This window comes from Plecotus auritus, assembly GCF_963455305.1.
Source record: "Plecotus auritus genome assembly, chromosome: 7".
In the NCBI taxonomy this organism is placed as follows: Eukaryota; Metazoa; Chordata; class Mammalia; order Chiroptera; family Vespertilionidae; genus Plecotus; species Plecotus auritus.
Window position 1 is genome coordinate 111,185,401 of NC_137774.1, and position 16,338 is coordinate 111,201,738.

The 16,338-nt window shown below is 41.1% G+C and overlaps 1 protein-coding gene across 4 annotated transcripts in view; it reads left to right on the top strand.

Moving 5' to 3' along the window:
* Positions 1-3,715, top strand: part of PJA2 (praja ring finger ubiquitin ligase 2) — a 64,335-nt gene extending 60,620 nt beyond the window's left edge. For all 4 annotated transcript variants that reach the window (XM_080678927.1, XM_080678928.1, XM_080678930.1 and 1 more), the window contains 2 exons: positions 513-670; positions 1,885-3,715. In XM_080678927.1, the coding sequence (XP_080535053.1) occupies positions 513-638 (126 nt within the window). In that variant the 3' untranslated portion in view covers positions 639-670; positions 1,885-3,715. The remainder of the gene's footprint in view (positions 1-512; positions 671-1,884) is intronic.
* The last annotated feature ends 12,623 nt before the right edge of the window (positions 3,716-16,338 follow it).

Genomic DNA, 16,338 nt, shown 5'->3' on the forward strand with positions numbered 1-16,338 from the left:
CACCAGATGACATATACCTGGAACCTTTTGTTCCTAAAATGGTGTACTCCCAGTATAACTGCTTTCCCTGTCCCACCCTCCCTGTCAGGTCTGTGGTTGATTTGTTTTGTCATGTAGAAAGCATCTAACTCTCCACATCATCTTCAGTATCATCACCAGTATATGTGAGGACATGCCCTGTGACTCCTTGCTCACTCCCTACAGCAGCACCAGTGCCAACCAGGCAGTGTAGTGGACTCTCAATGAATAGTCACTAAATGAAAGATGAGTGATGTAAAAGATACAGACATGATTAAGAGACACAGTTTACCCTAAAGGAATTAGTGTCTGCTTGGGATAAAAGGAAATAGCATAAAAAATTTTCCTCTCTGTACTGTGTAGGTTTGAAGTTTGTTTGGTTTTTAAGTTATTTGTTTTGTTTTTAGGATAATGATACTGTTTGTCTTTCTTAAGATACTTGTGTGGTAGTTAAGACCTTCTCATTGGCTATGAACTTGTTCTTCTCCCTCCAGTCAGGAACATGCCCTGTGTGCCGCCGTCATTTCCCACCTGCAGTTATTGAAGCATCTGCAGCTGCTTCCTCTGAGCCTGGTCACGATGCCCCACCTTCAAATGACAGTACTGCAGACGCTCCTTAAACCTTAACACTTGAATGAGATCATTCTATAAAGTAAATCTGAAAATTCCTTCTAAACCTGATGTGCAAATAATTATATATAAATATATTAAAATGCTATATATAGTCTATGCCATAGTTTAGAAAGAGAATATTGACCTTTCTAAACTAAGTATAGGTTTGCAGAAAGTACTAACATTTTCAAGCTGAATGTTGAAGCAGTACATCCATTATTTTTAGTTGAAGGTGTTGATATTAATTGTAAAAGTCAAGCTTATCATTTAACTCTTTCCAGAAGAAATAATCATCTGTGTGGCACGCGTTACTGGTTTTGTCTGAATATTGCCACTAAGTGATTATGATTAGCGCTCTCAAATGTGAAGACTGTAATCACAACAGTAGTAAAATTTGGTTTCATTGGAAATAAAAAGAATGGTTTTTCATTGGTCCCTTTGCTTTTGCTACATCAAAACCTCTTGGTTTATAATACTGAGTGGTTTTTTAGGAAGGTGTCTAGTCTTCCATTTTTGTTTAAAATTAGGACTTAAGGAATGTCAAACTGGCTAAAATTCTGGCTGAGCATCACAAAATTTCAAAATCTTAAATGTAACCCCCTGGAAATGGTTAGGTAGTACAATAAATTATTTTTTTAATGTTGGATGTGCTTAAAGTCAGGTTAGTAAAGCATATGAACAATCTAGTGTGCTCAGCGCCTGGTGAATTAGATGGCCTTATGGAAATTCTTTCTACTTGGTTAAAATGATATTTGAAGGTTCAGAACACTCCTGGCATATTTGTTTAGTAACTATTAGGTATAGTTATTGTAAGGTAATTTTGGTTCTGAAATATTTTAGAAAGTCTGAAAACATGCATAAAGTGTTTTTAACACTCATTCTATTGTATCTTAAAGGAAAATCTGAATCCTTAAAAAACTATGTTAACTGTTCTGACTTTTATAAAGCATAAAATTAATAGGTTATAGGACAGATTTGGCCATACCTTTTTTACAACATATCTAAAATTTACTGTGTTATAATTTATTTCTTTAAAGTATTCCTGAACAAATATTATTTATAGCACATTATCAGTATTTGTTTCTTTACACTAATTTATTTTGGTAAAATTATTCACCTGGAACTAAAATAAAAATAAGTAATTTCAAATTAAGCCATGGCTGAAAAGGAAGTAGATTATGTGATTGCCTAGTGACTCTGTGAACAGAACTTAACATGTAACACAGCTTCTTTCTTATTTTCCTTTGTTTAAAGGATAAAAGAAGATCCTGACCTCAGATTTACCCTCTAAAAGCGTTTTCTGTTCAAAAGCTTCTACAAAAGTAAGGAAGTCAGCTTTCCTTATTCTTTTTATGGGAAATTGACCTACAAGGCCATCTTTGTAATTACATAACCCCCAACGAAGACTGCACAGCTTTCTGCTTAGGTGATCTCACCCAATAGACAATTATGTATAAACATGGATGCAATATTTAACAGACGGATATGATTTGATATCAAACACCAGAGAATGATGGCTGTTAGAATACCACATTTGAGCAAGTAAAATAGTAAAGCACATAGTGAGTGTACATCCATTTGAGTAGAAAATTTATAATTTAGTTTGGGCATATGAAAGGAATATTTATGTAGTACATTTATAATTTAGTTAGGACATATAAAAGGAATATTTATGTGGCTTCCCAAATGCAAAATTACATTTATTTGTGTAATTTCTCTGAGTATTTATATTCATCTCTTTTCTTCATTCTTAAAAATAAGTGAATTTTCACTGTTGTCACATTTGAGGCTTAAATATAAGGAATATAACACTTGCATTCTAATTTTTGCATATATTGTAAATGTGTCTGGTATTTACAGCAAATACTGTGTATCCTTTTATGAGTAAAACAAACTGAACATTGCATGTATGTGATGTGGTGACTTTATAACTTAGGGGTTCTTTGGGGCTTCTGTGACTTTGGAAATGCTTACATTCAGGCCTTAATGTTGCATTAGCTGGCATGTTTTCCTTCTGATGTACATAGGCTCTGTTGTATAAACTAATCTTTGCTTGTTTTCTACTCTGTGATCCTTCCACACCATATTTCATTGATCAGTTAGTGTCAAGGAGTCAAATCAAATTAAAATTAATTCTCATGTGTATATTGTGAAAATTTGTGACTAGTATGATTTTGTTTCTTTTTTGGTTTCCAAAAATTTGTGGCTAGTGTGTTTTTTTATTGTTGTTTTTCCCTTTAAGTAATATTGATCAGTTACTGGTTAAACTGACTGCTACAGATTTCTCTTCAATAAGCCACACGTTATATTTAGGCAGTATTAAGAGAGGTTGGTTTTCTTCTCCTAGATGGCAGTTGTCCCAAAGAAAATATTTCTTCTTTGCCTGTTAAGATTTAGCTATTATCTGCCAGTTGTTAGGCGGTTTTGGTTCCAAACTCAACCAGCAGCGTTGAGAGCTGAACTTAAGATAGCTGTTGTACTTTTTGCTTTCCATCTGTTTCTGTCCTTCATTCTTGGCTCCCTGTTATCTATAAACAGCTGCTATGAAGGAAGAAAGTTAAATAAGAGTTGGATTATAAAAATTTTTTAAAAGGAGATTGAGGTTTTAGGTATTTTCATTGTAACAAGCTGATAAAAGCTGAGGCTGACGAGTTCAGACACCAAAATATTGTTTGATCAGATTTTGGATCCTTTTGAAAAAGTTAAGACTACATGAAGGTAAATTAGAAATAAGTATAAATAATAAAAATATTTTTCCCTTATTTCTCTATTATATGTTAAGTGACTTGACCTAATAATTTTTTTTTTTTACATTTTCTTCTTGTAATATAAATGCTGATATTTAAAGATAGATCCATGTGGTTTTCTTTTGTGTTGCTTAGTTGTTTATCTGTAAGCTAACTCAAGATTATTTGTGATCTGGATTTATATATAAGCTGTTAAATATGTATGAACTGTTCAAATGGAATGCAAGTTTTTCAAAAGCCCAGGTCTAAATGTAATGATTGGTTTATTGTTCTACAACTCCACTCTATCATTTTCTGTAAATCATAAACAATAAACAGGATATACTCAGTGGTCATTTCTAATATTTAATTGTGCAGTCGTATCACTTCTATAATGTAACCCCTGAAGGATTTAGCATTAATGGCAAAAGATACAGCTGTCAAGGAAGTCTGGAGCAGGCTCCCAAGCACATGATTTTATAGTCCTTGAACTGTGATCTAAGAAGGCCCAGCTGTATAGAAGTGGCTGGTGGACTCCTTCTAGAAGGGCTCTGAAGTAGTCCTGCTCTTCCCTGCCCAACCATCATAGCAGTCCTGTGTGTTCAGCAGAGCCTGACTTCCACACTAACTCAGGATTACAGACACCCTCAATGGACACCGCCTCGATTCAGTGGCTTCACCAAATCAGGTATGGCAGTATTGTCAAATATACTTGTTTAGGAGGATTCCTTATGCTTTCCAGAAGGTTCAAAAACCTCACCCATTTCAGAAGGGTAAACTGAGAACCATCATGTCTGCATTAAATTAGAAAACTATAATCATTTTAATTCTCCCTTAATACAATAAACATTTTCTAGAAAAATGCAGTCACAGAACCAGAAACAGCAATGGCACACCTCTTTCTAGTGCCAAAATCCATTTATAATTGTGTCATATATTTTTGAAGCCACTGCTTCCAGCGTTGGAGTCACTCAGCATTCCCTACAAGGGATGGATTTTGTTGTTAGAATTGTCACCCAAATGATTTTATAAATAGCACGCATGTGAAATTAAATAGAAAGGTCCTGTCTCTTGTGTATTTCCACCTCTTCATGTCTTCCTTCAGGCTTCACACTTTTCTCAGATCTTTCATGGTAACTATTCCAGACCAGCCTGGTATTGACTCTTTCAGTCCCTCTCTTACAATATGGTGCTCAGGCCGTAGCCAGTTTGGCCTGTGGACTGAAGGGTCCTAGGTTCAATTCCTGGCCAGGGCACATGCCTGGGTTGTGGGCTCAATCCCCAATGGGGGGCATTCAGGAGGCAGCCAATCAATGATTCTCTCTCATCACTGATGTTTTATCTCTTTCTCCCTCCCCCTTTCTCTCTGAAATCAATAAAAATACATAAAATGTATATATATATATATATATATATATATTGCTCAGAACTAAACACCGTTCCTCTGTGGTCTGACTAGAGCTGGGTCCAGGAGCATTACTGCCAACTTCAGAGTGATTCTCCTATGACTGGTCTATGTTGGTATTATTTTCGTTACTGTACATTACTTGGCAGGCATATCACATTGTCTCTTGTGAGCTTTACAGGCGTTGGTAAGTCAAGTCCATTCCTAATAATTACTTAATTCATCCTTACTAAGTTTAACTTATAAAGGTCTTTATGATTCTTCCTCTTAGCCTCAGTCCAATTTTGATGAAGCATGCCTTTGGTATTCAGTGGTGTTGTCCAAGTCATTGATAAATATTGGCCAGAACAGGATGAATGCCACTATAGACTGTCCTCCAGGTGACTTTGATCCATTAGTCAGTATTTTGAATAGAGTTGTTGAAGCAACTACCAGTCACTTATATGCTCATGTTTCTTCAGCTTTCCTAAAACAACACTAAGAAATTTTATCGTGTTCCACCGACAGGCAGATTACACTGCATATGTAAATAGCCTTGCCTGCTAGTATATTAAATCAAGAAAGGAAATGAAGTTAGCAGGAAATGCCTCATTCTTAGTGAAACCACCTCCTTTTCCAACTGCTCACATGCCATCTCTTTATTAATCTGACCTACAATTTGATAAGTGATCATTGTCGAGCTCATTTTTCTAATTTTTAGAGTCTACTTTTTTTCCTCTCAAAAATGTGATATTTGAAGTAATATGACCTTGACAAGTCACTTAATCCTCTCTGCTTCTGTTTTCTCTATAAAATAATGAATCTAAATTACCACTGGTTTGTGCATGAATAAAGTTTTTAATAAATGTTCTTTGGTTTGTGTCCATCCTTGTTTGATTTTAACACTACCTTTAGGGTTGTTTAACATTTCAGATGAAAACCTAAAAACTATCTTAGTCCCTTTTCAGAAGTTAAAGAATTTGGAATTTGACAGGTGATCTTTATTAAATCACTAGAGGCTTGGTGCATGAAATTCATGCACTTGAGGGGGGGTCCCCTCAGCCTGGCCTGTGCTCTCACAGTCCGGGAGCCCTCAAGGGATGTCCGACTGACGGCTTAGGCCCAGAGTGGTTCCATCCTTAGCACTTCCGCAGAGGTGGGAGAGGCTCCCACCACCACCGCTGCGCTCGCCAGCCGTGAGCCCGGCTTCTGGCTGAGCGGTGCTCCCCCTGTAGTCAGTGTGCGTCATAGCAACTGGTCATTCTGCTGTTTGGTCGATTTGCATATTACCCTTTTATTATATAGGATAATAAATAAAATTTACTTAATAGTAATTTTGGTAAAAGATTACATGCCTGTATGTGGCAACTTACTGTATCTTAGTTTTAATAGTGGAAAGTGAAAGGAGAGGTCTTTATGTCTTTTTTATCTTTTTAGAAAGATACTACCTCATAATCATTCACTGTAGCAGAAATTCTCCACAAAGTTCTCCTTTCTTTTCCTGTGATTATAACACAGTATTTCTTCTTAATAAGATTCATTGAAAAATGTATTTTTACATTATAAGATTAGTTCCCAGTTATGAAGGGCTAAATATTAGACATTGTGTTAGGCTGTTTTAGCTAATAATTCGTAATGAATCTGAAGTTGTCCCAACTTTACAAATAAAAATTTGAGTCCTGGTTCTTAAGGCAGAGCCTGAGGGTTCTTTCTGGTTCATGCCACCTTCCTAGGTAGGAGCATCCTGTCTGATCAATGTTAATATTTAAGTAAGTTTTTTTGAGATATAGTCTGAGTTTTAAAAATGGGGGTGGGGTGGAAGGAGTGTATGTTCAAATTTCTTTAAAAAAACTATTTTGTTAGTGTTTACTTATTTTCTAAATTGCTATAAAGAGGCATGTTTGCCTTAATATACCTCTGGTCAAAGTTCTAATAGACTGGTTAGTGAAGTTTCTTAGTCACCACTAAGATCTCATGAGAACTACTTTTGCCTGGTGATTTGGGATCCTTAAATTATTCTGCAGAGACTCTCTGTGCCCTGATAGGTGTATGACATCCAACCAGTGACCTCACTAGTGCAGACACCTAGACAGGTGCTAAAGTATCTGGATTTCTTCCTTCAGAAGCCAGGGACATTTGTAGTCACTCCAAAGAGGAGAGACTCTACCCCCAAATTGTTTCATCAGTAGGAAGAGACATTTGACAGCGTTTCCTTTGGATTTCAGTCCTTAAATGCTAGTTTAAATTCTTTACAGGCATTTAAAGCTATGCTCTAGTTATCTTTGTCTTTTATTCCCATTGTCTTGTTAAGAGGACCCAAGTGTTATAGACAACTGTTGTAAGGGCCTTCATTACATAACATCATACTGACTGGCCTTTGGCCTTACCAAAGAATTCCTCCTCTTGATCTAGATCCAGGATCTGTCAACACTAGCATTGCAGTACCCTATGTTTGGTACCATTACAGAAGGTCCAAGTTTTAATTTTAGTTTAAATTCGCATTTAGGGCAGATGAACATAGGGATTGGGAGCTTACAAAGCCAACCTTGTCTGGAAAGCAAATTCTAGCCTAGATTGGATGATGGTAAATCACAAGTGCACACTGCCCTAGCCAGTTTGGCTCAGTGGATAGAGCATCAGCCTGGGACTGAAAGGTCCCAGGTTAGATTCTGATCAAGGGCATGTACCTCGGCTGCAGGCTCAATCCCCAGTAAAGGCTGTGCAGGAGGCAGCCAATCGATGATGTTCCTCTCTGATGTTTCTATCTCTCTATCCCTCTCCCTCTCTCCCTAAGAAATAAATAAAAACATATATTTCTTAAAAACTGCACACCTTGGCTACACCCACATACAAACACCTGAAAGATGTTAAAAATTCTTAAATACAAAGTAGCTTATGAAAATAACATATTAGGACATATCAGTGTGGCATCCTCCCTGAATCTGCTGGAAAAACGCTTTCATCAAACCTAACAACTGCATATCCTGAGCTTGTATCCATTTAAAAAATGTTTATGTTTAAGTACCTAGTCTGGCACAAAATAGTGAAACTCCCTGGCCTCCTGGAGTGTGCGTTGTAGCAAGGAGACTATTACATGTCATGTGCCCCATGCCCCCCAGCAGCTGGATTCACTGTATGGGAAGGGTTTCACCTAGGCCAGGGGCTCACAGCCTGAGGATAGAAACAACCAGAGCAGGGAGAAAGAATAAGTGCTGAGCCCCCAAGGGGAGATCTTCAGCAACTACCCTCAGACCCACAGATGTTTACACTATATTGCTCCATCTATAGGTTGATCTCTTAGGACCGTGGTCGGCAAACTGCGGCTCGCGAGCCACATGTGGCTCTTTGGCCCCTTGAATGTGGCTGTTCCACAAAATACCACGGCCTGGGCAAGTCTATTTTGAAGAAGTGGCATTAGAAGACGTTTAAGTTTAAAAAATTTGGCTCTCAAAAGAAATTTCAGTCGTCGTACTGTTGATACTTGGCTCTGTTGACTAATGAGTTTGTCGACCACTGTCTTAGGAGCTTAAGTGTCCCAGCAGGTCATGATGATGTCTCAGAACCAGGGAAGTTTGGAAAGTGTTTCTCAGAGATGGGGCTGAGAAGAATGGACAGAAGCAAACTGAAAAGTGGTTCACCTTGTTTCCTGTGCTAAATATTTATTAATTTTCCCCTTTATTCGCTATACTCTAAGGCATTTACATTTAAGCATCCAGTGTGTTCTCACCCAGGAAATGGAACATAGAACAGGCAATTCCAAAACATTGCATTCCTACTGGGTATGTAGCCTCTGGTGCAAAATATTTGGGTAACCTGCTGGTGGATCCGGTCTAACATACACTGAAAACTGTCTCACTAAGGAGTAAGGGCCACGTCAAATTGTCAGATTTGCCACATCCTGACACCCACAGCCGCTGAATGAACCATGTGAAAATGGGCTGTTTGCAGCCAGGGTGGTAAGTGCTAGGTGAAGCAGCTCTTAGGATAGCCCCTGCCTAGCTTAGCAGCAGCAACGTGGCATAGAAAGGTGCCACATCTGGTGGGGAGGGCAGAAATGTTGCACAGCCATTTGGGTTCTTGTCTCTCCCCATTCCTACTGCTGTATAATACATTTTCCTCCCCAAAATAAAGGCCTTGGAGAACCCCTGAAAGCTTGTTTAATCCATGTGTTAGTGAAACATCATGAAGAGGAAGGGGAGTGCAGAGCTGCATTAGATGGCTTCACCGCAGTGCCTGCCATGGCTCTTCTACTTGAAATTTGAGCTTAGGAAGCCCCAGTCTGAGGGCTGCTGGACAAGCCTGCCTGGCCTTTGCCCAGAGCAAGACATCTGTTACCTTGGTTAGGAAACAAATCCGTCCTCTGCCCTGGGGGTAGGGGAGGTTAACATATCTGTCTTCTAAAACTTTCCTATATAAATGCTTTGAAGAGGCAAAAAAAAGCTGTCAGTGCCTCTTTCTCAGAAGACTCCAGACACACAGGAAACCCATGAATTATTTCCAAACACCTACAGACTTTGGGACACTGCAGGGCACAGAAACCCACTCCTAGCCAGAGCTGATGAGACTGTGGTGGGAAGACTCAAGGCCCATCTATTCGGAGGTTGGCCAGTGACCAAGCACTAAAGACAAGGCAGGCCAGCCAGGTACTCTCGCTAATGTATGTAGGGAAATAAGGCATTCCCAGTAAGAAATGGGAGCTGAAGCAAAAGGGTTGCATGAGATATTAAAGTTGTGAGTAGCCAAGTCATGAGGAAGCCAAAAATAAGAGCAACTTGAAACCACCAGTAGAAGAAATCGAGAGGATTGAAAGTCTGACCGGTGTGGCTCAGCGGTTGAGCGTCAACCCATGAATCAGGAAGTCACGGTTCGATTTCCCGTCAGGGCACATGTTCAGGTTGCAGGCTCCATCTCCAGTGTGAGGCGTGCAGAAGGCAGCCAATCAATGATTTTTCTTTCATCGATGTCTTTCTCCCTCTCCCTCTCTCTAAAAATAAAAATAAAATATTTAAAGTGGATTGGCCCTAGCTGGTTTGGCTTAGTGGATAGAGAATCAGCCTGTGGACTGAAGGGTCCTGGGTTCGATTCTGGTCAAGGGCACATGCCCAGGTTGAGGCTCCATCCCCAGTGTGGGGCATGCAGGAGGCAGCCAACCAATGATTCTCTCTCATCATTGATGTTTCTATCGCTCCCCTCTCCCTTTATCTCTGTAATCAATAAAAATATATATATATATTTTTTTAAAAAGTGGATTGAAAAGGATGCCAACTGTGGTGCAGAGAAGGAAGCTGAGCCTCGTTACTGATGAAACACTAGAACGTAGAAGCAGCCATAGCTGTCCTTTTCCAAGGCATCTCATCTTACTGTCCAATACCCTCTGCCACCCACACTGGCATCCCTTATAATAACACATACACAGCTATTACTGCAGAGGACTTGAGTGAGTCTTTTAGTTAAGGAAACTGGTTATAAAGAACAGAAGAGGTGCAGAAAAGTGTAGGACAGCAAGGGAAAATTGGCTAACATTTACCGAGTGCATCCTACATGCACCTCTTTAATAGGTGGTTTTATATGCATTATTTTAGTTTATCCTAACAAAAATTCGTAGAGCTAGACTAATCTCCAAAAGGCATCAAAAGGTTAAAGAGCTGCCAAGGGTCACAGCTAGTAAGGGAGTTGGGATCATATGTGAGTTAATATTCAAGGTAAATACAAATGAAGTAAATTTCAGCTCCTAACCTGCAAGTTCAATAGCCTTTTATAACTTTGTTTCAGTGGAGATGAAAACACTAAACATTTGGACCAAAATCTATGCAGAAATTGGTAGTAACCTGTCTTAATAACCAGAGAATAAGCCCAAAGAGGCAAAGGAGAGTAGCCGAAACATTGATTTATTCTCCTACCTGGAATAAAAATGATTTCAGCAGATGCAGACGTTTGTGTAACTCTCAAGTTCACTGCAGAGAGAAGTCAGTCTCATCCTTTTTCTCCTTGTCAGTCCCTGTGGTACCCAAAGTGCAAGTGACCACTATCCACATCTCCAAATGAGCAAGAACAGTGATGTGGTCAAAGGGGACTCTTGTGTCTCTACAGACGGATAGCACTTGGGTAGAAAGCAGGCTGTGATTGAATAGGAGTAAATGTCAAGTACCACAGTCATGCTAAATCCACTGTACATGGTCTTGTTGTGTCCTGATTAGTCTCTGTCCCAGACAGCTAATCCTTTTGGTTAATGAATACGCACGGCCTCATCATCTCCAGTAACAGAAACCTCGGGAGGCTGGGGGAGCACTGCCAAAGCAACTTGGCAGAAGGTGCTTGTCTATGCTTTGTTCTTAGAACTAATGAAAAATTAACAACTAAGTTGTCAGTGTGTGTGTATATTTATATATGTGTATATTTATATGTGTGTGTATATCTTCTCTTAAGGAGCAGGCAGTGGCTGGCACAGCCAGACACTTTGGAGCTAGAACTTGAATTCAGGTCTGACTACAACCGCGGTTTTCCCGCTCCCCAGCAGCTAGGCTCCTGTTTTCCCACCCTCTGTAATCCTCAGTGAGTCAAGGCAGCTGCTAAGTTTAGATCAGAAATAGGTTTGTGTTTACTTACAAACCTGCTTTGTGCATGGGTCCTGAGCTGCCGGCAGACAAAGTGGGAAAAGAATGACAAATTAGCAGATGAAGACATTTGCTATTTTTGCTTCCATTTTGGGGTCAGTTTTAATTAGGAAATGCTTGGGGTGGGGAGGGAAGGAGAACACAGAATGGCAGAGCAGGAGAACTGGAATGAACTCCAAAATAAAAGCAAATGTCAGTGGTTCTCTAGCTTACAGCAACTGGAACTTTCTCAGCAGATACCTGGCACACTTGGAGAGCACAAATGTTAAACTCAGAGATTTTAAAATAGAAATGTCAATATTTTTTAATTAACATTTTAAAATATATGAGAAATTTCAGGAATACATAACAAACCCCTACTGACTCGTCATCTATCTGTAGTGGATTTGATAATTTAAGAATTAACATTTTTACCATATTGGCAAAAAATGCACATATGTATATTTATGTATATATGGTTTTTCCTTTTCCTCAAAAAAATGACATTGTTCCCTAGGAAAGCTGTTTTGATTTCAACCTTCACTCCCTGACTCCTCAGAGGCCCTCCTAAAGCCATGTAGGTCTCCTGTGGTCAAGGATGTACATAGGCTTTGCCTAATTTGTCAACTCGGATCAGCTGGCTGGCGGAAGTCCTGCAAGCTCAGAGAGAGACTGGGAATGTATAAGGTGTCCCTGCTCACAGTTCACAGCTCTCTCCATGGTCCCCCAACACCTCTGTTTGCTGTGGTCTGGATGGGTCTCAACTGCTCAGGAAGTGGCTAGATCAGCTTCCTTCCCTGCAGGCTTTCAGGGACTGCGTTGCTATAATGCCGAGCTTCCAAGTCGCTGTAAAAGGTGAGTCACACTCTGTTCTTCATCATAATTCATGTCTTAAAAAAAATTAGATTTTTCCCTTCTCTGTTTGGACCCTGAAGAAACGTCTGCAGTCTGACCTCTCACCTGTTTGCCACTGTAGGCCACCCTGGGAAGTCTGCGGGAGGCTCCGGGGAAGCAGCGCTTGCTTGGAGGTCAGGCTCACTTCATCTCTTCTCGCCGGGTCTCACCTGCCTTTGCATTTCTGAGAGCTTCCTTTGCAGCAGGCCCTCTATTAAAATGAAAGTACAGGATGAAATTTTGAGCTTTGTAAGGATGACAACATTGATTAATAATCCCAAGGACCGGTGATTGCTTCATGGTCCGGAAGTAAGAAACCTGCTGGGTATAAATAAATAAATCACAAGGAAGGGAACATTTTGTCTTGTAAACTGAGTAACAGCTTTCCCTAGTGACCTGCTAATGCCAGGTGTCTACAGAAGTGAGGATCAGCTTCTTTGCACCCTAGCAGGATATTTTCCTTTCAAATGGCAACACAAATTTAGGCTTGTTCTCTGCAGACTTTCTTGAGCCTGGAAAGGGGGAAGCTTAAGGCAGTATTTGCACACTCCAGTTACTCCAGAGGTGACAGGCACTAGCCTTTTCTAACCCTCCTTTCCTCCCTCCCTGCTCTCCTTCCTTCACCCATTTCCTTCATCAGCCAGATTGCCTGAGTTTAAATCCTAAATCCCACAGTACCAGCCATGAAGTCTTAGGCAGCTTAATTGGCCTTCATGTTGCGTCATCTATAAAACAGATACAGGTGGTACTTCTCTCAGTACACAAGTACCGAGGAGCCTCTCAGGTTCAGGTGGGAACACTTCTCCCTCATTCTCCATGTTTCCCTCCAGGTGTAGGAAACGCCACCACTGAGACCCTGGGGTCCCTGGCCACCCTTACTTGCTGGCAAGGTGTCACCCGGTTGGGATTGGGGTGAGTAAACTGGCCTGCTTGTCGTAGCTTCTTTTCCTCTTTTACAAGTGAGCCGTTGCCTCTGCTTTCCCAAGAGCAGCCCTCCTGTGAGACCCGCTCTGGCTGTGCTGGACGAAGGCTCAGTCAGGATGAGTCCCAAGTTCACTGTTAGGGACAGCAGCGCTGCGCTTAGGCCTGCCCGCCCTGTGCCACAAGCCGGGCTCCTGAACCTTGGAGCTCCTGCATCAAAATGTTCCAGCCCCCCTCCTGGGCCTGGGAGTGGCTGGACCGGCAGTGAGTCTGGGCGGAGATCAGTGTGGGCCCTCCATCCTGTGTGCCTTTGGGGTGCTCTCTCACCCGGTATCCTGCAAGTTGGCTCACTGAGACTCCGGAAGGGGTCCTAGGATTCTCACCTGAGGGTTATTCTGGGGTCCCGTGGCTAGGCTGTGGTTCCAGGAGGGTGACTTGGTCAGCAACTCTCCCACTGACTGACAGGGTTTTTCTTTCACAAGAGCAGGCAAGATTAGGCTCCCAGAATTACTGGTTTGGAGTGTCTCTCACATCAGAAACAAGCACGTGCAGGTCTTGACTGGAGCTGCATGTGTGGGCCCATGTCACGACGTGCTTCCTGCTCTGTGACACTCCTGGTGAAGCCAGCAGGTGTCCTGTATCCTTTCCACCCCACCGCTGGCACGCGGGCAGTCTCCGGGGTGGCTGTGCCCCCTCCTCCGAGGACACTTGGGAGAATTGCTCCCCAACATCAGCCAGCCCTTCCCATCCGTGTCCTCCGCTGCCTCCAGTCATGGTGACATCCTGTGCTCAGGTTGGTCTTAAACTATGCTGGATGAGGACTGGCATTTCTTGTGCAAAAGGAACTGGTTTTCTCCCTTCACCTACTGCCCTTCCTTCCTAATGATATGATGGTAGAGGAAGACAGGGAAAGAGATCACATGCTAGGAATGCAGTGACTACAGCCTAAGAAGGTCAAGAGAGGGTGTAGCTGGAAGATCCGCTGTTTTGTTTATGCTCTCAGATTTAGGATAGTACATTTAAAGTATCTAGAAAATAAATTCTTGTTCCCATTTTCCTTCATACTCTGGGTAAGACTTGGATATGTGGTCATCAGTGATAGTCACTGGAAGCTGGTATGCACAGATGACTGGTCAGCATTAAATAAATGGAATTATGAGACTGCAGAGGCAAGGTGACCTCTATTGTTTCAATACAAGCAGGTCCTGAAAGGCCATGGCATTGCGTGTAATAATACTGCTGCATTTTCTCACTGTGGGAGATATGAAATCAGCCCAGAAAGTGCATGTAATAGTAAAAAACATGAATAATGGTTCCTGGGCCTGGACAGGAGAAATAGTGCCTGGATAATATGAAAAATCTTTGCCGGCACTGATGGGAACATAAATATGTAAATGTGTCTTCTTTGTTCATTATTTGTTCTAAATCTTGACTGATAAATCACCAGACCTCACATGTGCCCATGGGTTCTATGATATAGTTTTTAATTAAATTATTTGTACAGACAAGGGCCCAACAAAAATATTTTCCAGGGCCTTGCACACCCTATACTAATACAGAATTATTAACAATAGTCAGGCACTATGCTGTACATTACATCCCCTCGACTTGTTTATTCTATAACTGGAAGTTTGTACCTTTTGACCACTTTCACCCATTTTGTCCACCTCTACCTGCACCCCTGCTTCTGGCAATGGCCAATCTGTTCTCTGTATCTGTGAGCTTGGTTGTTTGCTTGTTTAGACTCCACATATAAGTGAGATCATATAGTATTTGTCTTTTTCTGACATTTCATTTAGCATAATGCTCTCAAAGTCTATTCATGTTGTTGTGAAACACAAGATTTTCTTCTTTTTATGGCTGAATAGTATTCCATTGTATGAATGTACCACAATTGCTTCATTCATTCATTCATCATTCAATATTTAGGTTGTTTCTATATTATGGCTATTGTAAATAATGCTGCAATAAACATGGCATGCGTATATCTTTTTGAATTGTTGAATTTGGTTAGCTAGTATTTTGTTGAAAGTCTTTGCATCTATGTTCATGAGTAGTAATGGCCTTTGATTTTCCCTTTTTTGTGGTGTTCATGTCTGGTTTCGGTATTGGGGCAATGTTGGCCTTGTAAAATGGGTTTGGAAGTGTTCTCTTCTCTTCTGGTTTTTGGGAGAGTTTGAGGAGGAGTGGTATTAATTCTACTTTGAATGTTTGGTAGCAGCCAAGGATGCCAGGCTCATGAGCCAGGAGCCCCCTGAAGTATGTGTGCAGTTGTCCACTATGGAGTGCAATCGGTGTAGAGGAACTGAGCTGATATATTCCTAAGATTAGGCCAACAGTGCTGGTTCCCAGTCCAATTGTCTCCTTTACCCACGAAGGGGAAAGCGCTTCCAGGCTGCTCCTTTATAGGCGTTCACAATCCCTTCACCCATTTCCCTCAACAGAAAGCACAGAGAAGACTAGGTGACCACCTGGTAATTCTCAAATTTTCTTTCTCTTTCCTTCTTTCTGATCAAAGAGAATGATTCATTTTTAGTACCAAAACTATCTTTAAAAGGACAAAAATTTTACTTTAAAAAATCTAAAAGCCTACCTCTTCCCATCCTAAACAATTTAGTGCTCAAGCCATTAGGTAAGGCTGAGTGAGGAAGATACAGGTGCTGGGGCAAGGGGACCATGGTGGCTCATTTTGGGTGCCGGCATCTAAGCAGGCATCTCCATAGCGAGGCAGCATAACATGACATGTTTAAGTCCCGTAGGGTGCGGTATTAGAGTCCAACAGGTGTGTAGAGGGTCCCTACAGAGAAAAGGGGTAGTCACATTCCAAGCTGAAAGGTGGGGAGGGAGACATGGGGGGTTGTCTGCTGGAGAGCATCAAAGCCACGCTGGGCGAGGATGGCGTCCAGGCAGTGCAGCCCAGCTTAGAGAACCAGACCCAAGTGAGGTGAGCGCAGGGTGGGGGTGATAGTGGCAGAGGGGGGAGATAGTTACATCCAGGGAGGTTGATAAAAAATAAATAAATATATTGGTGATACGGGTTCCAGATTTGTCACTGTCAGCAAAGGAAGTTACAAATGTAGAGAAGGAGGAAACTAGAATGAACCTTGTAGTGTTGATTGGAATTGGGGATGTCCATGTGAATTCATGGTTTTCAGTCTATGTAGACAGAGAAATAAAGATGTGATATGTG